General features: G+C 47.8%; 1 protein-coding gene and 1 long non-coding RNA gene across 5 annotated transcripts in view; one reads left to right on the forward strand and one right to left on the reverse strand.

The window, feature by feature from the left end:
• Nucleotides 1-1,572: 1,572 nt before the first annotated feature.
• LOC103162028 lies at nt 1,573-23,857 on the reverse strand. 2 transcript variants are annotated; one of them, XR_004770164.1, is made up of 4 exons: nt 23,552-23,857; nt 22,221-22,792; nt 13,228-13,478; nt 1,573-3,828 (listed from the first exon to the last, which is right to left on the reverse strand). It is a non-coding gene; the product is annotated as an uncharacterized LOC103162028 (long non-coding RNA). The 2 variants fall into 2 exon arrangements; XR_003485957.2 differs by lacking the exon at nt 23,552-23,857 and adding an exon at nt 5,356-5,432 and having other exon boundaries at nt 22,221-22,360.
• The window catches only part of Ltbp2 (latent transforming growth factor beta binding protein 2), a 96,246-nt gene continuing 92,096 nt past the window's right edge, over nt 22,691-26,840 (forward strand). For all 3 annotated transcript variants that reach the window (XM_035445299.1, XM_035445300.1, XM_035445301.1), the window contains exons 1-2: nt 22,691-22,824; nt 25,499-26,666. In XM_035445299.1, coding sequence (XP_035301190.1) covers nt 26,590-26,666 — 77 coding nt within the window. In that variant the 5' untranslated portion in view covers nt 22,691-22,824; nt 25,499-26,589. The remainder of the gene's footprint in view (nt 22,825-25,498; nt 26,667-26,840) is intronic.

Below are 26,840 nucleotides of genomic sequence, written 5' to 3' on the forward strand. Positions count from 1 at the left end.
GAAGGGAGGGAAGGAGGGAGGGAGGAAAGAAAGGAAGAAAGAAAAAGAAAAAGAAAAGGGAAATGCCAAGAACTATGTGTGTAGAGCTGTGAGCACCAGATGCTGAAGATTGGGCTCTCACCTGGATTCCTTAGCAGCTCTGGGAACTCCAGGCTTTGAATGTTTTCTGGCCTCAGCCCTGGGTCTCAGAAATGTTGGCCAGTTCTCTCTAGTCTGCCTCTGGCTACAGCCTGTCTAGTCTGGGCCAAACTGGGGCTAAGTGAAAAGGGACAGGTGCAGAGTTACAGACATACTCAGAAATTCCACTGGTGCCTGTGACACCCAGGCCTAGGCCTGGGAGCATCCATGCTCCCCTTCAGACCTCAGCCTACCAGCAGTGGCCCAGCCTTTCCTGGAGCCTTCACTTGAGCAGCTTCCAGGCAAGAAGTGATGGTGATGACATGTTGCTCCCCAGAGATCCTCCATTGCTCTCTGGGATGTGAAAATGTCCACAGACACGGAGCCAGACAACCCAGAAGGGCAAGTTATTTCTACTAATTAGTATCTACATACGTGCAAAAATGGTCATAAAGCTCAGAACTGCTGGCACTTCACCAGTCACTGAAGCCATGCTCTGTAGTGACATATTTTTGTTCCAAGTGCTTGTGACATCCCTTCATCATCCAACCCTCTGTACAGCCACAGGGTTCTCATAGTATCCTCTTCTCGTAGCATCTCAGTGCATCTAAGGTCACTGTAGGTTTTATTTTTATTTTATTTTTAATTTTTTATTAGTTCAAGTTAGGGAACAAGCTTGTTTCACATGTAAGTCCCTTCTCCCTCTCCCTCTCCACACCCCCATCCCTCTTCCCCCACCCCAACCCACCCCCCCCACTCTACCCAGGCAGGGTAGGGCCCTCAACGGGGGCTCTGCAAAGTCCACCAAATCTTCCTGTGCTGGGCTAGAGGGTATCCCTTCACATGGGATGGGCTCTCAAAGTCCCTTCTTACACCAGGGAAAAATACTAATCCACTACCAGAGGCTCCCTGGAGTGCAGAGGCCTCCTTATTGACATCCATGTTCAGGGGTCTGGATCAGTCTTGTACTGGCCTCCCAGACAGTATCTGGGGTCGATGTGCTCTCCCTTGTTCAGGTCAACTGTTTCTGTGGGTTTCTCCAACCTGGTACAGACCCCTTCGATCTTCATTCCTCCCTCCCTCAACTAAATTCCAGATTTCAGCTCAGATCTCCCATGCTCTTGGAGAGGTAGAATCAACATAGTAAAAATGGCAATCCTGCCAAAAGCAATCTACAGATTCAATGCAATCCCCATCAAAATCCCAACACAGTTTTTCACAAACATTGAAAGAACAATACTCAACTTTATATGGAAAAATAAAAAACCCAGGATAACCAAAACAACTCTTTACAATAAAGGATCTTCTGGAGGCATCACCATCCCTGACTTCAAGCCATAGTTCTGAAAATAGCTTGGTATTGGCACAAAAATAGACAGATAGACCAATGGAATTGAATTGAAAACTCTGATATTAACCCACACACCTACGAACACCTTATTTTTGACAAAGGTGCTAAATCTATACAATGGAAAAAAGATAGCATCTTCAACAAACAAATGGTGCTGGCACAATTGTATTTGGACATGCAGAAGATTGCAAATAGATCACTGTAGGTTTTAATCCCAGGAAGAAGCCATACAGGCCATCAGGATTCCTGCAGATGATCACCTCTCCTTGTTTACTGAGACTTCGTGGGTGGGTTGTCACATATACTCACAAAAGAGTGCAGTGTGGGAAGATGCATGTGTTGACAAAGGGGGCAGCTGGGGGTCTGGCTGGCCACATTTTGATCATGTAAGTGAGGTGGCATGATGGAGTTACACAACGTTGGCTGAACCTCCAAGGATGCTTTCAACTGTCTCTGTTTTGATTTTGTGTGTGTGTGTGTGTGTGTGTGTGTGTGTGTGTGTGTGTGTATGTAGAGGAGGGAAGACTAACACTGCTGTCATCTGTCCAGCCTTGGATGACATCCTGTCCCATCCACCAGTGACTGTGGCTTCTGTGAGGTCAAAGTTGCTGCCTATAATTACTGAGGACTAATACAGTCTTGAGTCTCCTGGGTCCCTCTGTGTCCATTCCTGCTAGGGTACCAAAAACAGCCTCATTAAGGGCAGTCTTGTAGTTCATATGGAGCCAGCTGGACCCTGGCCAGCCCTGCCCAGTGCCTCCCAGGGATTCCTTTGCTGTTCAGTTTGACATTGATTCTGATGAAGCTCCCACCCCCTTAGGCCCTTGACATACTGAGTGCTCTCCTGGGTAGACCAGTTGACCAAGGACATGCCTCAAAGGAGAAACAAGCCCTCATGGTCTAGGGAGGGGACATCTTCTGATGCTCCATGGTTGGATTGCAGTAGATACAAGTATCATTTTTCTACCCTAAAACATTTTTCTTTTTTCCTTTGCTCTTAAATTTTTTATATGTATATGAGTGTTTTACTTGTATGCATATCTATTTATCCCATGCCTTCCTGGTACACAAGGAGGTCAGACAAAGGCATAAGATCCCCTGCCACTAGAGTTATAGACAGTTGCAAGCCACCATGTGGGTGCTGGAAGTTGAGCCTGGGTCCTCTGTAAGAGCAGAAGTGCTCTTAACTGCTGAGCCATCTCTCCAGCCCCTCTTTTATTTCTTTTGTCCTCCTTCCAGGGTACAGTAGTCTATGCTCCCTCCAACAATACTCCCCACCACCCCCGGCAATGCCATCTCCCTCCCTCATTTGATCCTCAGTGTCTCTTGTCGATTCTCACAGACAGCAGGGCCGGGCAGATGGTGTGCAGGCTTTGGATTGACTGTTTGGGCTCAGACCTTAACCCTGTGACTGAGGAGTTGCACGTCCTTGCTGTGTTCTTATTTCGTATTTTCTGAGTCCAGTTTCATCTTTGGTAAATGGAAGAGAGAACAAAGAATTTCTGTATCTTGGGATTGCTATCGGGATTAGAAGAGACAGCTCATGAATTCAGTAACTATTCCTAATCAGTAACTACTTATATCAGCTCCACTTAATGTCTTACTGTATACTGCATATACCAAGAGAGCCAGGGGGACTTGCTGATTGGTTGAAGAAAGGGGCCTCTAGGTGATGAGCAGGGTAACACATTGACTATTGATTGTGTGCCAGGCCCTGGCTTAGAGGCTCCTCTCATGTCATCTCAGGCATTGGGACCTCAGTTAATAGAATGTGAAAATGCAACATGCCGAGAGGTAACTTGAAAAGAAGGACAAGAGGAAACACATGGGGTTTGATTTCCTTTTCTCTTGGCTAGCAGATGAGGCCCATAAGATGAACTGCAGGAAGAAAAGCACATGCTATCTCCTGGGGAAAATCTGACCATCAGACAGGCCTGGGCTCTTCCACTGGGACCCGAGCAGCTCACTCATCTCTCTCTGTTCACAGACATGAAGTCTAGAGCAAGACCTGTCACTGGTTTTCACCATCTCTTTCATTTAGGAGTCCAGAGCAGTCACAAGTCCGGTGTAGTGGCAGACAAGAGGCTCAAGCAGGAGGACTCAAGTTTGAGCAACACTCTACGGCAACAGATACCATGGGTAGGGACGAAGGTCAGGAGTAGAATACTTATGGAGCATATACAGAGGTTTAATCACTAGCACTGAAAAGACAGAGAGGAGGAAGGAGGGAGGGAGACGGGGAGAGGGAGCTGCAGGTCTGACCCCTAGTCGGTTTGAGCTGACCTGGTGGCCTAGTGTCTCCAAGCATCAGTGTCCACATCTGTGAAGTTAGGAAGGGTAATAGCTCAGATCTCATATCCCTGAGGGTGAAAGAAAATGACATATCTTAAGAGCACAAGGGGATGGGAAGATAGCTCAGATGATAAAATATTTGCCTTACAGGTATAGGACCTGAGTTCAGTACCTACTGCCAGCATTAAAACACACACACACACACACACACACACACACACACACACACACACACGCATACGCACACACAGACATTCTCTCTATCTCTTTACGAAGTACAGCCAGGGACTGGCAAGATAGCTCAGTGGTCAAGAACACTGACTGTTCTTCTTGAGGACCTGGGTTCAATTCCCAGCACCCACATGGCAGCTCACAAATGTCTGTAACTCTCGTTCTAGGGGATCTGACACCCTCATACATACATACATGTTAGCAAAACACCAATATACATAAAATAATAATAAATAAATCATTTTAAAAAAAGAGGTATAACCAGTGACTCATTTTCCTAATCCTAGGACCCAAATATTACGTTCATATTAAATACCCATTCTTTGTGTATAAACATGCATCTGATTTGAATGTAAAACTTTGCTGAGTATCTCAGACTGTCTTGAAACTCATTTTGAGGCCCAGGCTGGCCTTGAACTTGCCAGCATCCTTTAGCCTCAACCTCCCATGTGCTAAGATTACAGAAGTGCATTACCATGCCCAGCTTTTTATATTTTTATTTTGTTCTGTTTCTTCTACATTTCTAGAAGCTTCTTTTAAGCATTTGTGTGTGTGTGTGAGTGTGTGTGTGTGCGTGCGTGTGTGTGTGTGTGTGTGTGTGTGTGTGTGTGTGTGTATGTGTGAGGATGTGCATGCCAGTCATACATGAGGCCAGAGGAGGTGTCCAGCTCTACAACTCTCCATCTATTCTCCTCAACAGGGTCTCTCATGAATCTGGAGTTAGGCTGGTGGCCAGCAACACCCAGTAATCCTGTTTTTGTCCCCTCTTGCCGCCCTAGGGTTACAGGCCTGTGGTCACACCTAGCTTTTAATGTGGATGCTGGGGATTTGAACTCAGGTCTTCGTGTTTATGCAACATGAACTCTTACCCTCTAAGTCATCTCTCCAGCCCTTCTAGTTAAGTTTCTTTTGAAAAATCCTGTCCAAAGGTGGTGGTGGCGCACACCTTTGATCCCAGCACTCAGGAGGTAGAGGCAGGTAGATCTCTGAGTTTGAGGCCAGCCTAGTCTCCAGATTGAGTTCCAAAATAGCAGAGAAACCCTGTTTTGAAAAACTAATGGAGCTACACAGAGACACCCTGTTTCTAAAAACAAAAAAACAAAAAAACAAACAAAAAAAACAAAAAAAAAACAAAAAAAAAACCAAACAAACAAAAAAAAAATTATGATCATGCCTCACTGAATTCTGGGAAAATGAGTCTATTCATCCCAAGAACAGTAGGTGAGGGCTGCCTTTTGTACCCAACCACCATAGTGACAGCTGGAAATATGGCAAATGTGCCTCAGTGAGGAAAAACTAAGAAGTAAGCTATTTGGGACAGCGGTAAACGGTTACTTTGTTCTTTTCTCATCCAAGAGAGTTACCTTTTGTCTTGTTTTCTTAACAAACCATAGCTTCTTGGTTAGTATCCTCTGATGCCCCTCTAGTGTCTGTCTGCAAACTAGAAATAACAAGCAATGCTATCAGCTTCCTCAGGCATTCGTGGGGATTGGATGAGATAATACACATAAGCGCAGAGCTCCAAAGCCTGGCCAAATGTGTGTTCAACGGACATTCACATTCACTATTTGGTGGTGTCCAGAATGCTGGCCACACTGCAGGACAAGTGTCCAAGGTTGCTGAATGCCAGCTTCCACCCCCAGGAGCTGTTGTGTGATTTGACTCCCTGCAGTACACCAAATCCAGTCCTCCACTGCCAACTCTATGAGATTGAAGGTAGCTGCAGCTGTCTGCTTGGGGACTCTGAACTAATTCTGGCGCTTAGCATCAGTGTGGATGGGCCAGGCAGTAGCCATGATAATGAGGAAAACAGCATCTTGGTGATGGTTGCCAGAGGCCCCAGAGCACAGGACACCAGCCGTCCCTCAGAGAAGCGGCTGTCTGCCCAGGCTCTTGGCTCAAATACCTTGTGAAATTTAACTTCCTCTCTCCTTTCTCCTTTTAATGGAAAACGAACCTTCTCAGCCCAGGTCCTCAGTGCCCACTATCTAGTGAGACCTTTAACTTAGTAATGGGACTGGGAACTTTTAGAAGCCCTAGCATCAAGTGCTCCATTTTAAAATTCGAAGGTTGCCTCCATGGTTCCTATTTTCTGTCCTACCCTCACATGTTAGGAATAACCATGGAGACACAAGTTTTAACTTTATTTCCTCATCCAATTGTTTCTACACTTCTAAGAGCCCCCCTGTACCCATGGGTCATTGGGTTCAGGACCCTCTGCAGTTACCAAAAGCCCAAGATACCCAATCCCTTCTATGAGATGGCATTAGGACCTACTTAAAATCACTTCTGGATTCCTTACAATGCCTAATACAAGGTAAATGTTAATTAAGCAACGGTTATACTAAATTATTAAGGAGCAATGACACTGGGGAAAGTTTGTACATATACAATCCAGATGCAATTTTCAGTCTGTGGATAGTCGAATCCGAGGATGTTGGGTCTGTGTGGATACAGAAAGCCAACAGTAGCCCTATGCATCCCAGTTTTAGAGAAAAGGAAGTGATCTCAGTGAGCCCAGGAGCCTTGCTGAAGATCACACAGCTAGAGAGGGAGCCGCTAGACCTAATTCAAAGCTTCTGATAGCTGCTCCGTTACTCTGTATCTTCTTCCCCGAGGGGTGGGGGGTCTGGCGCTCCATGCTCAGAGCAGTGTGCCACACGAGGGCAGAAGGGAGGGTGGGACACAGTTACGCCTGTGAGCTGCCTGCTAGCCTTGGCTGATAAAAACTGCCTTCCAGAACTTCAGAGACTTTTTGTGCAGCTCTCTACATGATCTGGCATTTGCCGCTGGGTCTTGGATCTTTAGAACTCTTCTTCCAGGCAGACCTGCTGGGCCTTTGAACATTTGCAGGCTGAGAAGGGGTCTGCAATGCCTATTCCAGCTGTCTCCAGTCTGGGGCCCTGTACCTGTTGTCTACAGGCTGGTAGCTGCCTTTGGGAGCTGCAGAAAGGCCAGTTAGGGGTCTCCAGAGAGGCCAGACCCTGGGCTAGTTAGAAGAGGACCACCTGGGCTTGGGTCATAAGATTCCAGCCTCTTCTGGAAGGCTGACATAGCCTTAGCTCAGAACCCTGCCTTGATAGCCCTTTCTCGTCAGCAGATTTCTACTTCCTGGGACTGGCATTGGTATATCCCAGGCCCTCTTCTCTAGGCTCCTTTCCCTTGCACCCTGGCTTTGAGGTCCAGCTGAACTACTCTGTTCTCCCGCCTGGCTGTCCTGATAGCTAAATAGTAGCTGTGGTTATCAGGAAGCTCTGCTGCTCCCCGAAGCTTGGGAAAATACCCTGCACTTGACCTTGACTCCTGGGTGAAGAGGAATGTCAAGGCTGGAGCTCGAATAGGGACTGCTGGCCTGGCAGGCTGCCTGTCGATGCCTTGGGGTGAGTGGTGGGGACAGGCAGGGGTGGAGGAGGTCAGTGATTCTCCCAGCATAGGACTTCAGGGGGTAACATCTCATCCTGGGTTCCCTTTCCCGTGCCACAGCTTTAGGGTGGCTGTTGAGACTGTTCCTGTCATTCATAAACTGCTAAGATTCAGTGTCCTGGGAACTTGTCCCGACATCGCGTTGTCTCTGATGAGGCTGGTGAACTGCCCAGAGTTGACAGAGAAGCACTGGTGAAGTGCAGGAATCTTGTCTAAAAATTGTACTGGAAAGATAGCAAAACAGTTAAAAGCAGTTGTCACTCTTGCAGAGGACCCAGAGTCAATTCCCAGCATCCACATGGTGTCTCGCAACCATCTGTAACTCCAGTTTCAGGGATCCAACACCCATTTCTGACCTCCTTGGGCACCAGGCACATATTCGGTGCGCAGACATGCATGTAGACAAAACACTTATAAAATAAATATCTAAAAAATGTTAATGGCAAGCAGACCTGGGGCAGAGGTTTTCAGTTTTTGCATTTTCGTTATTCTTGAGACAGAGTCTTGGTCGACAGTTCAGGCTGGCCTCAAACGTGTTGTTTCCTGCCTTAACACACCAGTATGTACCTCACACAAGGTCTAGCTTTGGAATAATGGTTTTAAAAGCTATGTTCTACTAAGCCTATGGTTCCACCACGGTGCCCCAAAAACTGATTAACAGTGAAGGGTGAGGAGGACATGGTGGGCCCCTTTTCAGCCACAGGAGTTCCCATATTTCCTGTTCACTGTCTTGATCCGGGCTATGAGGCTCTGGTGGTCTGGTCCCTGTGTCCCTTCAGCATCACCCCAGACTATCTGCTTGTTTTGCCCAGGGCAGCTACTTGCCACAGTGCCTTCCTACCAGGGATTTTCCTCCTAATCTCTCTTCCCTGGTTCATTCACATCTTTTTTCTTGGTACCCTTTAGATCATAGCTCAGATGTCTCTCTTTGCCTTTCCTAAACCCGTCTACTCTGGGTCATGTGACTAGCTGCATGCGTCTCTTTCCTACCTCTGCTTCCCTTGGAAGTTGAATTAGTTATCTGAGAACTTTCCCATCTGTCTGCTACACCGGGCTGTAAGTAAGCTCATGGGGACAAGGACTGGGTCTGGATTGCATCCAACACAACCTCTGGCCCACAGTAAGCCCTTAAAAATTGCTGATTGAGCCTCGTTGTGGCGCACACCTTTAATCCCAGCACTTGTGAGTTTGAGGCCAGCTTGGTCTACAGAGTGAGTTTCAGGATAGCCAGGGCTACACAGAGAAACCTTGTCTTGAAAAACAAAAACAAGAAACAGCAACAACAACAACAAATGTTGGTTGAGTGCTAGAACACTGACCAAAGGTTTTTGCTGCCAAAGTAGAAAGGCCTGAAATCATGGCTGAAAGCTCTCTGTTCTCAGGTTCATTCTGGTTCTGCATTCATATCAAAACAAAAAATAAACAAGAAAACACACTTGCTCCTACCACCAACAGATTGCTGGTGTCCCTAATCCCATTAAAATTACTCCAGGTCTTCTTTTGTTGTGGTGGTTATTGTTGTTTTGTTTTGTGTTTTGAGACAGGGTCTCTTTTTGTAGTTCTGGCTGTCCTGGAGCTTGCTATGTAGACTAGGCTGACCTCAAACTCAGAGATCCCCCCTGCCTCTGCCTCCCAAGTCCTTAGATTAAAGATGTGCACCACTACTGGTCTTAACTTCTGAGATGCTTAGAAGAGAGTGATGTGGACAGCAATATGAAGAAAAAAATCAAAGTATCCCCTCAAAGACCACCCAGCCTCCATTCCATGCCTGGAGAAATGGGTGTGCTGGAGAAGCAGGGCAGGGCCCACCCTTCAGATTTCCTCTGAGTCTCAGGGTTTTTCTGGTCTTGGGGCACACTTATCCCACATTCACTGAGCTACCTTGCAGGCAATGGGTGGGCAACTGTCAGGCCAAGTGACCATGGCTCTCAGGCCAGTTGTTTCCTTGCTTTCAAATCAGTGGCTGACCCTGTGTTGTCCCCAGCCTGTTCCAAGCAGCCTGGGAGACTTCCAAGCATGTCTTTTACAGGCCAGATGTGCATCCACTGGCTGTGAATTCTTGCCTGGAGAACAGGTGGGTGGTAATTATTCTAGCAGAAGCTGACCGTGACTGGAAGCTAACGGGACAATTCTATCAAGCTGTCAAGAACAGAAACAGTGCTCTTTTTCTGAGTTTGCTCTTTTAGAGGGAGAGAGCAATGCAATCCAGGGCTAGAGCAAGAGTCTTGGCCCCTGTGGCAGATTCTGGAGAGTCCTGGAAATTCTCATACCCCACCCCTCTCATCTCCCTCCTCTCTCAATTGACATCCCATATGTAGTGAACATCTGTTGTGTGCATATGCCCAGCACTCCTTCTCCTTCTTTGGGGAACAGAAAACCAATTTTCCTTTGGGCAACTCCACCCCCCCCAATTCCATACATTCCTTTTGGTGTTGCAGGCCATGGGATGCTCCTGTCCCTCCATTCCCAAAGGGTGGACCCTGCACTCATCAGACTTTGCTGAGAACTTTGAATTTGGGTGGGAATCACTCCGAACCATTGAAGCTTAGAAGCATCCAAAGACAGATGGCTTATGGTTGCCTTTGCCATCAGAGTCCCGGAGCCGCCCTGGTCTCTGGTGTTCCCAGGCCTTGAGGAGTGCCTCCTTCTCTGCATCTCTCCAGCCAATTCTTATCCCTCCATTTAGCTCTCTTGAGCCAGCTTCCGTAACTTGCTGCCAAAGCCGCCGTGCCTCACACCCCCTGGCATTCCAGCTTCCATGTCCTGCTTTTCTCTTTCTCACAGCTCATCTGTAAATCACTTTGACTCTCTAGACCCCCCAAACCCTCCTGTTGCCTGTTCACACCCCTCACCACACCTCAAGAAACCATCTCCATCTGTCAGTAAATAAAAACTTCTTTGCTCTCCTGGGGATAGTAACAGGGAAAAGGTGAAAGGTACTCCAGGTACTCTGAAACAAACCCTGGCCACATCTCCCTGCATGCATCAGTCCCTTGTGTACAGTGGGAATTGCTTGGCTCCAGAACAGGATCTTCAGAGCTGTTTATGCTTCTCCTTCGAGTGATATCCCTTGATACTCGTGAAGCTTTGTTCTTAGTGGAGCTACTGGCTTCAAAATTCTGATTCAGAGGGTTGAGGAGATGGCTCACTGGTTAAGACCACTGGTTCTACTGGGCAATCATGGCACACACCTTTAATCCCAGCACTGGGAGGGAGAAGCAGGTGGATCTCTGAGTTCAAGGTCAGCCTGGTCTACAGAGTGAGTTCCAGGACAGCTGGGGATACACAGAGAAATCCTGTCTTGAAAAAAAAAATTTTAAGAGCGCTGGTTCTAGAGGACCTGGGTTTGGTTCCCAGCACCCATATGGTGGCTCACAACCATCTATAACTTCAATTCCAGGGGTTCTGATGCCGTCTTCTGACCACCAGATGTTGGTGCACATGCACATGGAATACCAACACACACACAGTCAAAACACCCATACACATAAAATAAAAATAAGTAAAAAGAAACAGGGCAGTGGGTAGTCTATTTGATTCCATCCAGTGGAGCAGCTATATTGTAAGGTCCTAAGCCAGGTGTCTGAGATAACTGATTATGCTTTGAATTCTAGTTCAGTCTTATTCTATTGGTGGTGGGGTTTGAACTCAATCAGGGCTTCATCATTGCTGAGCAGACACCCTACTGTGGAGTTACCCTAGTGTTACCCTGAATAAACAGACCCTCCTACCATGGCTCCTATGCCACTGAATACAATAGCAGAACTAAGCCACCCTTTGGCCATAAAGGAGGGAAGGAAGGGCCTACAGTTTACATCCATGACCCACAGAGTTGCTGTCAAGAATTTAGACAGCAACTGCGCTCAGCCCCAGGGACTCCTTGGGCCACGTCTTTCTGGGGGAGCTGCATATTGGATGATTCCATTAAAATGTTTATCTGCATCAGGGTCAAATCATGAGAGAGAATCTAATTGGGCCAGCTTGGGCTATGTGCCTTGTGGCAAGTATAGTAATTGGCTATTCATCAAAAGACCTAGAAAACAGAAGAGCAATTTGCTGAAGGAAAAGGAATAGTTGTATGAAAATAAAAGGAGGGATAGTGGGCACGGATGGACACAGCCCAAGGTAGTCACAGACTAAATGTAACCCTGTAGCCTGCTGAGTGCTTTATTGCCTGTATGGGGTTATTCTCATAGCAACCATAGCTAAGCCTGAGGGCTGTAATCAGTGAAATCTGTGACTGCCAGAGGGCTAAGTCCCCTCAGGTTACAGCTGGGTGAACTGAGGCCCCAGGTGGGGAGCAGTTGTAGCCTAGGTTCTTTGTGTCTCTGGTCACAGCCTCAGTTCTAAACCGCATCTGTCCTGAAATAGTGCCAGTCTGACAGAAAGTCAGACTGGATCCATAGGCTCTGCTTCTGATAGGAAAGCAGTGGGGGGGGGCCCTGAAAGTCCATATGGAAGCCATTGGGAGGGTCACCCCACATGTGAGAGGCTAATGGGCATGCACCATAAATATCAAACTGCCCTAGCTGCACCCCTATGCTGGGAGGTAAAGCCTATAACACCCTGTCCAGGGTCCAAACAGAGACACCAGTCTGAGGCTTTGGACTTTGGGCTCCAAAGGGAGAAAACACCTGTAGGTGACCTGCTCCTACATAAACACAAGCTGGTCCCAGATCTTTATTTGGGGGGTGTGTGTCCAGCTCTTGGCTCTGTGATTTTCTGGATTGTTCCTGTGTCTCCCAAAGTTTCCCCCGTGGTCTGGGGCAGTCATGACAGAGGATGCCAGGCTCTGGCTTACTTCCTACCCTGGACTCTTTTCCATCAGTCCTGGCCAGAGCCCTGTAGATCCAGACAAGCCCCTGTCCCTTTTGGTGTTTACAGTCTGCAAATACTTGTGGCCATTTATACTGCCCTGCTGGGGCGGGGAGGACCGATCCCTTCTGGTCATTAAGCCCAGCCTGTCCCTCCCTGTTCAGCATCTCTCCTCATGGCCTGCCCCGGGCTGCAGCTGACAGCTTCCCTGGGACTTCTCCCCCTAAAGGTGCCCAGGATCACTGCAACACCCGGGCCTTTCTGACTGCAACAGAGTCTCTTGACATCTAATTCCTACTCCCAGGAGGTCTGTCTCAGCAACCCTTTCCTCCTAGGTTCCAGCTTCTGCTGGGGATGCCGGATGTGGGGAGGGGGATGAGCTCTGTTGCCATTCTTCTGTCTTCTCCCGTCCTGCTGGCACTGAGAAGACCTTTCCTCTGCTGGCCTTCACATGCTAGGCAGTTTCCACCTGCTTTCAGCTCATGACTGCAGGTGTGACATGGGCTAGACCTGTCTCCTTTCTGACACTAAGCTCATGACTCTGCTCTACTTGGGTTGGTCACTTACCGTGACTTGTCCAGCTTGGCACATAGATGTAGCCTCCTGACCTCACTGACACCACTCTACTGAAATCTCCCTCTCCCTGAGCCTTGCATACTCTGGCTCTCTGTCTGGGGTCTTTTTTAGCTAACATGAGCCAGGATGAAGGTCCACAGACAGGCTTTGGACAGGGTGAGCAGAAAGCGCAAGTGAACCTCCTAAATCTGGACGAGTTCTCAAGCTATCGTGCCTGTCCTTTGTCTTTTGGGGAAACATTTAAATCATCCTAGATTAATAAGAGTTCAAACAGGTGTTTTAAATACATCTGCCCTCGAACAAGGGGACTATAATGAACCTTTTAACCATGAGCATCTCTTTCGGCCTTCACTCCCCTCACACACTCAGCCAACAATCCTCTATGAGCTGAAATCTTTTCCATTCAGTTTCAATCAACACACCTTAGTAGTACCCTCAGGGAACACAAGCAAACCGCCTGGAGACAATGTCTTGGTAAACATGGAAACCTGGTAAAGTGCCCTGGTGCCTCCTTTTGTCTCTGGGTTGAGGGGCTTCCGGGCCTTTCTTCTTGGCTTCTATACATTGTCCATCCCAGCTGCTGCTTCACACCTTGCCTTTGGGGTTGTCCCAAGTTTCCTGACTCCCATCTGGAACTCCGGGGCTGAGTGGAGCATTACAATCCATCTGTGGGCTGTGAAATCACTGAAGTGAGTCATGACCAGCATTAAAATGCAAAACAGAAGAGAGGTAATAGAAAACATGAGAATGCCTCCCACTGAACAAGGACGCCTCATTTCAGTTATTATATATCCCTGTGTATCCAGCCGTGTTGTAAGATGGGCTTCCTGCTGTGAGTTGTGGTTAGACGTTTGAAAAACACTGCTTCCAGCTGGCCTGTGCTGCTGCTGATGTTTGTGTATAGGACGGTTAGTGTTCACTGTCAACCTGACAAGGTCTGGAATCAACCTCAGAGCGAAGCCTGCAGGCACATCTCTTTGGGATTATTTAGGTTAGTTTTGGTTTGGAGAGCTCCTGCAATGGATTATCTTGATTAGGTTATCAGAGGTGGGAGGACCTGCCTTAAAGGAGGTCAGCATTATTCGCTGGGCTTGGTTCCCGGACTGCATAGAGTGGAATATAAGCATAGTATTTATATTCCTTGCTTCCTGACTTCAGAATGCAAAGTGACCAATTGCTGCAAGGTCCTGCTGCGTGACTCTCCTACCTTTAAACTATGAGCCAAAAATCAATCTTTTCTCCTTTAAGTTGCCTTTGTTTAAATATATTGTCACAGCAAAGAAGAGTAGCTAGGACATGGGGCAGTGGTGATGCCATCATCTCTGACTCCTTGGGTCCTGGGACCCCAGTATTGTGAAGAAGGCAAAATGGAACAGCCCATCCTCTGGGAGTACTGTGGGATGACTTGTGGGGTAGGATTCTGGTTCCAGTGCTCCTGAAGTCTTTTTTCACTTAAGGTTCTGCCGAGGCTCTACCTTTATGCTTACAGAGGAAGAGTCTGTAAAATACTGGAACTCCATAAATGGGGGAGCCAAGTCCTTGAAGCTTGTATGAACACAAGCAAGAACAAACTTGTAAGTGCTGGGGATTGAACCCTGGCCTCAAGCCTGCTAGACAAGTGTTCTGCTACTAAGCTGCACACCTAGCCTTGGTTTGTTTTCTGTTGTGTTTTTGTTTGTTTGCTTCTTTGTTTTTAGCCGGGCCTCACTATAGCCCTGGCTTGGAATTTGCTATGTAGACCAGGCTGGCCTCAAACTCTCAAAGATGCACCTTCCCCTGCCTCCTGAGTGCTGGAAGTAAAGGCATGTGCCACCACACTTGGCTTTAGAGATTGTCCACCTGTTCTAACCAATGTAAATACAGAAGAAAGGAGTCCCTCTCTTGCCCAGTAGTCCTACAAGCCCTTGGGTATTGTCAGAATCTGCTCACAGTTTTCTTCTCTGGCATCTCAGTTCTTCCTTTGGGTTGCACTTATCTCCATTTGGCCACCTAACCTTAGACATGTCTCAGGATTACTATATGCCATTATTATAACATAGTAGTGTAAAACTTCCATTGCATCCAAATAGTTTGGAGAACAATGTCACTCTCTGTCTGTGTTCTTAGACCTGAAGGCAATAAAAGAGGGTACTAGATCCATTAGAAGGTGTCATTGTTATTTTTTTTAAAGACATAAGATCTCACTATATAGGCCAGGTTGGCCTTGAACTCACAGAGATCTGCCTGATTCTGCCTCTGGAGTGCTGGGATTAAAGGCTTTTGCCACCATGTCCACTGCTGGTATTCCCAGTTTATTTTTTTAGCCACTGGTTAACTAGGCTTTCTCTTTTCAGCAGTCTCTGTAACCCTCACAATGACCCCCACTCCCCACTCCTCAAATTTCAGGTCATTTTACTTGACTGGCTATCAAAGCAAGTATCTCTTTCACTACTGACCTCCTTGGACCAAGATGCAAGACTTTTCACTTATCTTTATTGACTCTCAATTTATCTAGTTCAGTTCCTATCTTATTTCTAGCATCCAATTTTATCATTTATTCCTTCAGCTCTATGTCATGTGAAAACTTGAGAAAAATGCTTTTCCTGATCCCCAATTGTGAGAAGATTTATGCCGGTCACTGCCCCATCTCACGCATGAGCACAGATCTCGGTGGCCTCCATCCATCCATTATTGTGCGAGATGGATATCTGAGAGCTATGCACCATCAAACTGTATTACCAAGGGCCTCATATTTCTTCAGACTATCCATGTCAAGTATCATCCAAATAGCTTTAAACTATGGCAACAATTTCCTGATCAGGAACCCTACTGAAAGAGGAAATGATGCATCTGGGAAGAAGATGGTTCCGTGGGTAAAATGTTTGTTTCACAGCATAAGTTCCCAAATTTGATCCCCAGCACCCATGTTAAGAAGCTAGGTGTGGTGGTACGGGCTGGTATTCCCAGTGTAGAAGAGGAGACAGGAGGACCCTCAGGCTTGCTGCCAGCTGGTCTCGCCAAATTAAAATAAAAGAAACAAGGTAGGGTGTGGTGTTGATTTTCATAAGCCTGGCTCTGGTGGTCATTGGATGCTTCCTCCTCACTGTCTTTTCCATCTTCTCCTGGCCAAAACCTCCCAACCCAGCTTAGAGAGTTCTTCTCCAGAGTCTTCCCCTGCCAGTCATCCCATATTCTCAGCCACGGGTGAGTCCATCTATCCTTGGACCCATGCACTAAACAGTTGTTGCCTTTCTTCTATCCTGCAAGCACAGGGGAGTGGGGAGGATAGGGGATGGAAGTGAAAGACAGACAGGGGTTATCCTCAACCTTATTCTTCAACATGTCCACTAAAGGGGTGCTTAAGAAACAATGGCATGGGGTACTAGCTGTGCTTCCCATTGGCTTGTCAATCTTACCTGTCTGTGGAGCCAGGCTGTGAGGGAAGCTTCAGAATGTGCACATTGCCAAAGGCATGACACAATGTCAACAGCAGGAGCTGGTGAGATTGCAGAGGGACCCGCAGCCAAGCAAGAGTGAGACTTGCACAGGAGCCTGAGGCTGCATCCCCAGAGGGGCCAAGTGCAAAAGCAAAGCATTCAGACTATGTTTAGAAGGGAGAGGTATCTGGGAACAGGCTAAAGAAGAAAGAGACACAGTCTGGGTGTTGGGTCCTCCCATTTCTGTAAAACTGGAGAGTCCTCCGTGGGGCAGGCTGTTCGGAAGCAGGGTTGGGGTTGCTTTAAGCATAGCAAGCTCCCTGGCTTTATGTCCATGGATGTTTACTTGGATGACTTTGGGAGAGTTAATGGAGATTTAAGGACACCCTGCTTCTTCCCCCTAGTACTGACTCTTTACTATTACCTGGAGATATCACGAGTTGGTAGAACCCAGATTGATGGTCTGCACACTCCATGGATGGCTGGTGACTGGGATGTGGAATAGGTCCCTTTTTTCTGAAAGATTGTAGCAGGCTTTCTTTTGGGCCACCAACCAGCTCCCAAATTATGATGCAGAGACTTCTTATTAGTTATGAATGCTCTGCCTTAGCGTAGGCTCTTATAACTTAACCCATTTCTCTTTATCTATTGCCTCAGAATTTTTTGTTTGTTTTTACCTTTCTTTTCTTCTGTATGTCTTACTTTCACTGCTTCTCGTGTCTAGCTGGCTGATGGCTGCCTGGCTTCTGGCACTGGACATGTCCCTCTTTTTCTCCCGTGTTCTCTCTTCTTCTCTTCCCTTCTCCCGAGCCTAGATTTCTCCTCCTAATTATTCTTTCTGCCAGCCAGCCCCACCTATCCCTCTCCTGCCTAGTTATTAACCATTCAGCTTTTTATTAGAACAATCAGGTGCCTTAGACAGACAAGGTGGAACAAATACAACAGGTGTTTACATAATTAAACAAATGCAGCACAAACAAATGCAACACACCGTTACACAGTTAAAGTAATATTCTGTAGCATAAACAGATCTAACACATCTTTACATAGGTAAATATTCCACAACAGGAAATTGCTAGAGTTAAGATCTCTATTTATTGACCAGAGCTTACCAGAAACACTCCCTCATCAACCCCAACCTTGCATGGTTAGCAGTTTTCAGGAAACCTGGGAAACTGTATTAATTTCCTGGTTGCTGTGCTCACCATGTCATTGTGACTAAAACACCCAAGAGAACAACTTCAAGGAGGGAAGGTTTATTTTGGTTCACAGTTTCAGATGGTTCTGCCATATACTGCTTAAGTCCCATGTACTTAAGCAGATCATCGTGGTGTCTGGAACAGATGTCAGAAGAGGTTCATCACTTTATAGTGGGCTGGAAGCCAAGAGAAAGGGGTAGAGTGGCAAGGGACCAGGGGCAGTAGGTATAATCTCCATGGCACGCTTCTAGGGACCCACTTCCAGCTGGACACCATCTCCTAAAGTTTCCACAACTTTCCCAGCAGTACCACCCGCAGGGGACCAGGTGTCCAGCACATGAGCCTATGGGAAAATTCATATTCAAACTGTAACACTATTGCACAGGGAGTGAAGATACCCTAGCTATCTATCTCCATTGCCTAGCATAGTGCCTGGTCCTCAGAAACTCTGTGGAGTAAAAGGGGGAGCTAGTCAAATGGGGGTAGCTTCAGACAGAAGCAGGGACATCTCAGCGTGCCTGAGGGAACTATTAAGACAGGATGCTATGGGCACAAGCTTTCAACAGCATGACGGGAGTGGGCAGTGTCTCTGGGGAGGTTCTCCACGGAGAACCAGAAATGGGGCTGTTTTTCCTCTGTCACCACGGACCCTTCCTGTGTTTTGAGGACTACAAGAGTGGGACACTGACAGCTTATCTCCATGGTGTTCTCTCTGGCTCTTCACCCCCTTATGCTCCAGCATCTTTGGCACATACACTTGCCATCAGATTCCCAGGCCCTGAGGCCCCACTGTGACGTGCTCAGAGACTCCTGGCCTCCCGTGCCCAGACAGTCAAATAGTTCCCAGATTTCCCTGGGAGTTGAAAGTGAAAGAGCTGAAAGGCTTGGGGTCAGAAGACCCTAACTCAAGGGCTAGTTGCTGCCAAAATCAGCCATGGGACCTTGGACAAGCTTGTCTCCCTATTTTGGGCCTCAGTTTCCTGAACCATAAGTTAACAACTTTGGCTGCTTGTTCTCCTAAGGAAGTTCCCCCCTGCAGGCACGTTCCCTGAACCCTCCAGTTCTTGGCTGCATAACCCTTGTCTGTCTGCTCCTCAAATATAAATTTTTGTGTTGACAGGGATTTGAATTTGTATATATAGAAAAGGCTGAGTCCCAGGAATGGGGGAGAGCAGGTCAGGGAGCCCATTAGAGGCAAATGCAAGGCCAGACCAAGGACGTTTACTTCCTGTAACCATCTGACTTTGGTCTAGACTACCTGGAACAGAAGAAACCTTTGCTCCCAAGCTGCCCAAGTGTTCTACATGATTGGCATGAGGTGTGGTGGCCTTTAGTCTTCTTAAGAGCATCAGCTCAGGGCTGTGCACCTTTCAAGCCTACCTTGAGGGCCAACTAATCTAGACCAAACCCAAGCCTGGAGACCCATGCTCCAGCCTTCTCTGTTACTGACTAGCCAGGCATTATACTTCTCTGGTTTTATTGTTCTCTGCTTCTATAATTGTTCCTGGAATGTAACCTCTAGAGAACAGAGATTTGCCTGCTGTATCTGAATTCTAGGTTTGGACTTTCAAAACCTCGACTCCTAAGTCAAATTCTCAGAGAGAACATATAATCCATCCCACGATGTCTGTATTTGAGTCATAGAAGTCCATAGGTCACCAATCAATGAAAAGGCTGCTTTCAGGGTGGTGGCTCATACCTGCTCCAGTCCCTTGTGGTCTGGGCTGTTATGCCACTGGCAATATATAGTTGGTTTTTCTAGGAGCTGTGTATAGAAAGACATCTCTGGTTTATTGGTGAGGAATCTGGCTCCAAGAGTCACTTAGCTCATGCTGTGACTATGGTAAATGATCATGTTGAGGTTAGCTCTGTGATCTTCCTCTCCTCCAGTGTCAGCAGCTGTGGACTGGCGTGCACAGGGTATAGTGAAGAACATAGAACCTTAGTGCCGCAAGCTTTCTAGATGGAAGGAGCACTCCAGGAAATTTTTGGAACAGACGGCCTTTGAGATAAAGAGCAGGGATGGCAGGGAACATTTCAGGTGAAAGAAGTTATGTGTGCTAAGATATTTGGGTGGGCGGGGCGGGGGGAATGGGGAAGAGATTTTGAGTAATCGGATGTGATGAGTTTGAGCATAAATAGAAGAGAAGGGTCTGATATGAGACAAGCTTATGGGCCAGCCCCAGTAAAAAGTTTGGGCTTGATTAATGAAGTAGTGGTGGCGGGGTGGGGGTGGGGGGCGGCATTGAGCAAGGGGGTGACATAATCAGAACTTTGCATCCAGAAATGTATGGAGAGTTAATTACAAGTCTGTTTCTTTTGGAAGACACAGAGTATTGTCTTCAGGCAGAGGTGAGGAGGGAGGGAGGGGGGAACCTGAGGAAACACTGGGTGGCACTGCCACCTTCAGACCTTTGAGGGAGTGAGAAGGGAGTGAGCAGCCCTCAGGGCTTCAGGGCTGGACTTTGTGGGGTGTGGAGGAGGGGGTGGAGCCAAAGAAATTTCCCTCCTCCTTGGCAACCAGCATTAGCTGGCCTGAAGTCTGGTCTCTGAGGCAGCACACTGAGCATGCCTCTGCTGTCTGTGTGAGTTCCTGAGGGGTGAGATCTTTAATTTTTGTCTGCTGAGCCCAGATGGGCAAGAGGCCAGCCTGTGTTACAACCTCCTCAAGGCCCCTTGGCCAAGGCGCTCAGACCAGAGTGGACAGAAACAGGGGATGAGTCATGGGGACTGGCTGGGCCAGTGGACTCTGGCTGCACCTCTCCCCTCCCCCTTCAGCCTGGTGTCTGTGGCCTTTCCTGGAGATTTTCAGGATCCAGGTCTGTCCTTAAGGGTTTGAGACCCTAGAGACCAAGAGCCAACTTCATGAATGTCCCGACTCTTGAGCTGTCTCCCCTCAAGGGAGCAGGCAGCACCCTCTTCCCTGTGCTAGAAAAATAGAAGGAATGAATGGTGAGGCTCCTGGTGGCCTCCACAGAGAAAGAGCCATAGCTGCCCCTTTTCTCTGTTCAGACAAGCCTCACCCCTCAGGGTATGAGGGTGTCACTGTCTCAGCAGGAGGCCAAGATGTGAATAGGCTGGGAGACCTTCATGACAGCCAAGGACAGCTGCTCCCTCTCAGTCTTGTCCTCAAATTCCTCCACAGCCACCTCAGAAGTTTGCGTAGGTCTGCCCCCTCCCTCAGTACTTAGAATCTTCCTCCTGAAAATTTAGAATCTCCCATTGCAGCTTTTACCCCACCCTAGGGGAGCACACAAGTCCTGTGCTCTCAGGGGATGGATGAAAAGGAGGCCTCCAGATGCCACTGTGATTCAGATTTGGAGCCTCCACTGAAGAAATAGTACTTCAGCTGGCCATGGTGGTGCATGAGTTTAACCCCAGCACTCGAGAGGCAGAGGCAGAGGCAGGTAGAGCTCTGTATGTTCAAGGCTAGCCTCATCTATATGGTGAGCTTCAGGACAGTCAGGGGTACACAGTGAGACCCTATTTCAAACAAATAAAAAACAAAACAACAAAATCACCAAGAAGGAGGAGGGGGACATTGATGTGCTCCAGATCCCGGGAATTCTAGAAGATTCTGCTCTAGTTAGAGGCTGAAGGGATATGTGCAAGTGAGTAGGAAATGACATCTTGGCTTTAGAACTAAATGCCACAGAGACTTCAGACCAGTTCACCCTTGTGCCAGAGCCTGGGAATGAAGGGAGCAGAGTGGAGCCAGTTATTTTGAAGAGCGGCCCATTTCACATCTTTGCGGGATACCCTGGAGCGAGCACAGTGTGCTAGGGTGGAAAAATTATGGACTTTGGAGCCATTCAGACTTCTTAGATGAATCCTGGCTGGACTCCTAGCCTGTGAGACCTTGAACAAGATACTTTACCCCTCTGGGTTTGTGAGCTGGAGATTGCAATGCCTGCCTTGTAGCTGCACAGGCGTTCCATCTGTATCTCTCCTGTCCCTTCCCAAAGAGAAAAGCAAGATGAGCCTCAAACAGCGGGAGCAAGCCGCTCAAAGGAGGCTGAGTGTGGCCTCCTTCCTTCTCCTCGGTGGGTGGAATCAGGGTTTCTGAAACTCACCATGGTGGCTTTGGTCTGCTAGGACACAAAGTGTCCTAGCTGATCATCAGAAGGCTTGACAGGAGACCTTATTTGGGACTAACAGAAGTTCTGGGGCCATCAGTATCCCTTAGTGTACCCCAAATGCCGAGGGCTCCAATCTCCCAGAGAATTGTGGCTTGAGGCCATCTCCCTGCCCTTGGAAGCTGGCACAGATACAGTGTCTGTGGCTAGATACACCAGGAGAGAGTTGCTATGTAACTGCTTACAGCTGTGACTGTGGATAAGTCATTTTGCCTCCCTGAGCCTTCACTTCCTCACCTACTACACAGTGAAAAGTAACACTCCCTTCACAAAAGGATTTTGAAAATTAAATGAGAACATGAATGTGAGGCATTTAACACAGAGCCAGGTACTTTTTAAGTGTCACTGCAGGGCGCAACAGTCATCAGTCCCCTCCCAATGACAGAGCGTCATTTGCCCTGAAGGAGGGAATAGCTCATTATCTAATTTCTGGATGAGAAGCTCTGAACTGAGCTCCGTTCACAGAAGGCAGCCTTTCCAGAACATTCTACAGAGTTAGGACAGGTTACTTGACCTCTATGTGGGCATTCACTTTATGGCTGCCGTAGCTAAACCTGCATACCGTACTCACTGGGAAGGACAGGCACTGGAAGACCAGACCCAGTGGTTGTGAGTTTGTGGGCCAGGCTGTGATGTATGAGTCAGAGTGGTGCTGACAACTTACCGCTATGGGCGGAGAAGTCATCAAAAAGAAGACACCAGGTCATCCTGACTTCCTCCATCTTTCAAACTTGAGATGTACTATGCAGGAGTCCGAGTTGCCCGGTGTCTGTAGAAGGACACTGAGCCCATGAGCTGACTGACCTCTCTGCAAGACTGGGGGCCCAATCACCCTTCTTCAAGCCTTCCTGACTTCCAATTAACCAGGAAATATGTTATTTGTTCCGAGCAGGGGAACAGGCTCTCCTGGGGAGCGGAATTCAGGGCTGGAGGTCCAGTGACTTCCAAGGAAGAAAAATCTTTGGAATTCTGTGGGGAGTCTGGGTCTCAGCGAAGAAGCAGAAATGCGGTCCTTGGTTTTGGTCCTTATTTACCAAATTAGTTCAGGTTCTGGTAGCTCTCTGGCTGCCAGCACCACTCCAGCAAGACATGGGAAAGCAATTAGGTGGCCCCGTGTGTCCAGCAGACTGCCATCCCCTGTTCTGACCAATGTTGACCCCTTAGAAGTAGCTCTTCAAGGCTTTTCAGAGACTCCACAGACTCCACAGATGTGAAAGCTGGCTTAACAGCATTCTCCTGCCTCATCAGTGACAAGGAAGTGACACATGGTGAGTCAGGGACCTTGCTGGGAACATTTAACCCCTTCTCTAACTGGGCAGACAGGGTTCAGGGGAGCATAATGTTCTGATCACTGTAACTCTTTAAGGAATTAAATTGTGAGCTAGCAGGCATGAGAGAGGCATTTGAGACTATGCACTGAAGATCTTTAGTGGTCACAACAGTGGGGATAGTTGGGAGGGCCCTGCTTAGTTGTGATGGGCGCTCTGGAATGAGGCAGCATGAAATGGCCTTAAAAGTTTGGGCTTAGGTAAGCCAGATTTGACTCTTGTATCTGCTGCTTATCAACAAATTGTGTGATCTTGGGCAAGCCAGTTGCTGTCCCCAGCCTCAGTGCTCTTCTTTGTGTTTGTGGAAATCACAATCATGATGCCCTATAGGTTGGCTGCATGAGTCATCTGGGTAGCACGATTAACACATCGCCTGGGCCATACTAAGTGTCACCAATTTTGATGGCTTAAAACAGCAAAATGAAGTAAAACTCTACCAGAACTCAAGTGCTAATGGGAGAAGGGATTTTGAAAAGCCCTATCGTGAGGTCCCAACAGTTATGGGGTGGTAGTGGGGGGGGCGGGGGGGGGCACATGGAAGACAAAGGAGGTGGGACAGGAGGATGGAGTTCAGATGGGCAACAGATGCCAAGCTTTGGAGTAGATTACTGGGGCTGTGGGCCCCAGGAGAACAGGGTGGGGATTTCCAAGGACCACTTGTACTCACCGAGGAGTGGGAGGGGTGCCGGGTGGTGAGGGAAGCATGTCTGCTGAGGCTTTTGGCTGAGGCGAGCAGTGAGAGGCTGAATGGGCGGCAGACTTCCAGAAATTCAGGCTGGGGAGACGGAGCAGTAATAATGACTTGGATACACAGGAGGAAAAAATAGCTCAGGGACAAGATGACGCCAAGGTTTCTGGCCTTGAGAAGGTCTTGGGGATGTGAGGTGAGCACTGGGGGATGGAGAGGAGGGGCCCTGAAGACACTGGACAGGTAGAAGGGGGAAGCCTGGACTGCAGAGATGGACACCCATTCCAACCAGGAAGAGTCAGCATGGGCTGAGGCTTGCATCACTATGAAGGGGTAGAACTGAGCATTCTGGGATGGAGGTGGCATTCATCCCCAAGGACAGCAAACATGAGAGTTTGCACCAGGAACTGCCTGACACCAAGAGCTCAAGTTTTCCTCTCTTCAAATATGCTTAGAGATACCAGTCCTCCTCTGTTGGTGGGGCATTCTGTCATTCACCCCTGAGCCTCCATCAAGGTGTATTTCTTGATTGCCCACTAGATTCTAGCTCTATTTTACAGGAGACAGTGAACAATATATCAGCTCATTTGGAGATGGAGTAGCTGGGGGAAATAAGACTAGAAATAATTTTATAGATTGTTGAACAGGACTCTTCCTGTAGCTTTAGCATGTCTGAATGGGCTGGCTGGCTGGCTCATTGGCAAAGCTCTTGCCTGCAAATACGAGGACCTGAGTTCAGTCCTCAGAACCCAGGTTCAATAAGAAACAAAAACCCAGGCACGGTAGTGTGTGCTTGCTAATCCCAGTACTGGGAAGGCCAGGACAAGTGATGCTCTAGGGTTTGTTGGACAGCCAGCCCAGCCAATCAGTAAGCAAGCTGAGACCAGTGAGAAGTTTTTGTCTCAAAAACAAAACAAAAACAAAAACAAAAAACAAAGAAACAAAAGAAACCCAACAACAACAACAACAAAAACCAAGATGGATGGCCCCTGAAGAATGACACCTCTGGCCACTGCACCCCATCATGAACATGTACACACACACACACACACACACACACACACACACACACACACACACACACACACAGAATGTCCACTGAAGTGACAGAGCCTAGAACAACAAGGCATTCTAAAGAGAAGGATTCAGTTAGTCACTGGGGAGAGAACACACTGGTTACCTTAGTAGACAGCGCTGAGGTTTCCCCAAGGACACCCCTAATGCAAGCGGAGTGAAGCAGAGCCATCACCTGCCAGAAGAGAGACCACCGTGACTCCTCCCAGCTGTCCTTCCTCTGGTACCTGGACAATCACTGGCAGTTCCAAACACCCCCATGTGCCAAGGCACAGCAAGAAAGTTCTTGGGAGATCCCAACATACATCTTTAGGAACTGAGCAAACACATGTATGAAGAGACTCATGTGCAGTTCCTAATGGAGAATTGTGACTGTGAGGCTAGGGTGGTCTACATGGTGGAGAAGTAAGTGGCCTCCTTACCACTGCTTAGCCTTACATGGCGTGTCTCTTGGGGCAAGAGATGCAGATCTTTTGGAGGTTGGTTAGAGACCTTTGCTATGGCAGTGCAGGGTGGAAGACACCCCCCCCACTCGCCCACAAATGTATATAAATGAACTGACCAATGCTTAGGCACCTACTAAGTAAGACTTTGCTACTCTATCTCTGACACTTCCTGTGAAACCTTGACACAGCAGAGCCATAGTGTAAGAGGACAGTCTGAAGAACAGAGCCCACACTGCTCTCCCCACTACAAGGCCTACTGCTTATTGGTAGGGAGGTAAAGGGGAGAGGAAGAGGATTAAATTACATATATTCATTAAACTGGATGAGCCTTTGACCTGCACAAGAGCAGGCTCTTTAGTGTCTAGAAGTTGATCTTAGTTACAAAGACTGTTCTTGTATCTGGTAGGAATAGGCAAGCCAAGGACGGTGCCTGAGGTGTTAAGAACAGAGAAGAATAGACTGGAGAGAAGACTCCGTGGTGACGAGCACTTGCTGCTCTTCCAGAGGTCCTGAGTTCAATTCCCAGAGCCACATCCGATAGCTCACAACCACCTGTGATTCCAGCTTCAGGGCATCCAACCTTGCTGCTTTCAACACCCCTGTATCCATATGCACAAGCCTGTATGTAGACATGCACACCTACACATAATTGAAAGTAATTTTTGTTTGTTTTTCTTTAGATAGCTTTTCTCTCTAACTGCTCGTGTCCTGGAACTCACTCTGTAGACCAGGCTGGCCTCGAACTCACAGAGATCCACCTGCCTCTGCCTCCCCAGTGCTGGTATTAAAAGAATGCACCACCACTGCCCAGCTAATTAAAAGTAATTTTAAAAATGCTTTAAAAAGAAATAGAGAAGGAAATGTCACTATTATGTGGTGGGAGACAGAGAAATACAGCTGACTGTCCTCCTTCAGGTTCTGCCTTTCTAAATAACCAGCTGCACAAAGTCAACAAATAGTATGATATTTTCAACTCTTCGAAACCATGAACATAAAGAGAGGTGATCTGTGAGACAGTGGCAACTCAGAGGTGCCAAGGCTGTTCTAGACTAGGGGTCCCGGGATGGTGTTACAGTTTGGTGCTTAAATTTCTCGCTCAAGGACGTGTGTCCAAAGGCTTAATGACTAGTTTGTCTCACTATTGGGAGGTGATGGGACCTTGAGGAAGTGGAGAGTAGGGGAAGGAAACTAGATCATTGGAGACATGCTCTCCAAGGGACAGTTGGGACCTTGGCCTCTTAGTTTCTCTCTTTGCTTTCAAGCTGCCATGAGGTTTCCGTCTTCCTTCGCCTTCCTTCACCACAGGCTCCAAAGCAATTGAGCTAATCAGCCGAGGGCCGAAACCGTGAGCTGCAAGAACTGATTTCTCATTGTAAATGGTAACCATGAGTATTTCCTCACAAGCCAGGGAAGCTGAGCAGCACACATGGCCACTCCAGGGGGTGATGTTTTCAATGAGAGGTGAAATGAAGAGCCTGTCCTGAAGACCTCTTGGAGATGAACACTCCACGTGGAGGGAAGGCACCACTGTGGACTGTTTGCAGCATGGAGAGGGCCAGTGCAGAGGCTGTGAGGTGACTACGGGGCAAGAATAAGCTCAGATAGGCCAGAGAGCCAGCCAGGCATGGAGGATTCTGTAGGCCAATGTCAAGTACTGAGGCTTTCTTCTCCAGTTAGATATTACTTAGGCTTCTGGGAGGGGAGAGGCTGGTATGGGATGCTCCTTCATTCTGCCTCCCTAGGAGATA

This window comes from Cricetulus griseus, chromosome 5 (genome assembly GCF_003668045.3).
Source record: "Cricetulus griseus strain 17A/GY chromosome 5, alternate assembly CriGri-PICRH-1.0, whole genome shotgun sequence".
Lineage (NCBI taxonomy): Eukaryota > Metazoa > Chordata > Mammalia > Rodentia > Cricetidae > Cricetulus > Cricetulus griseus.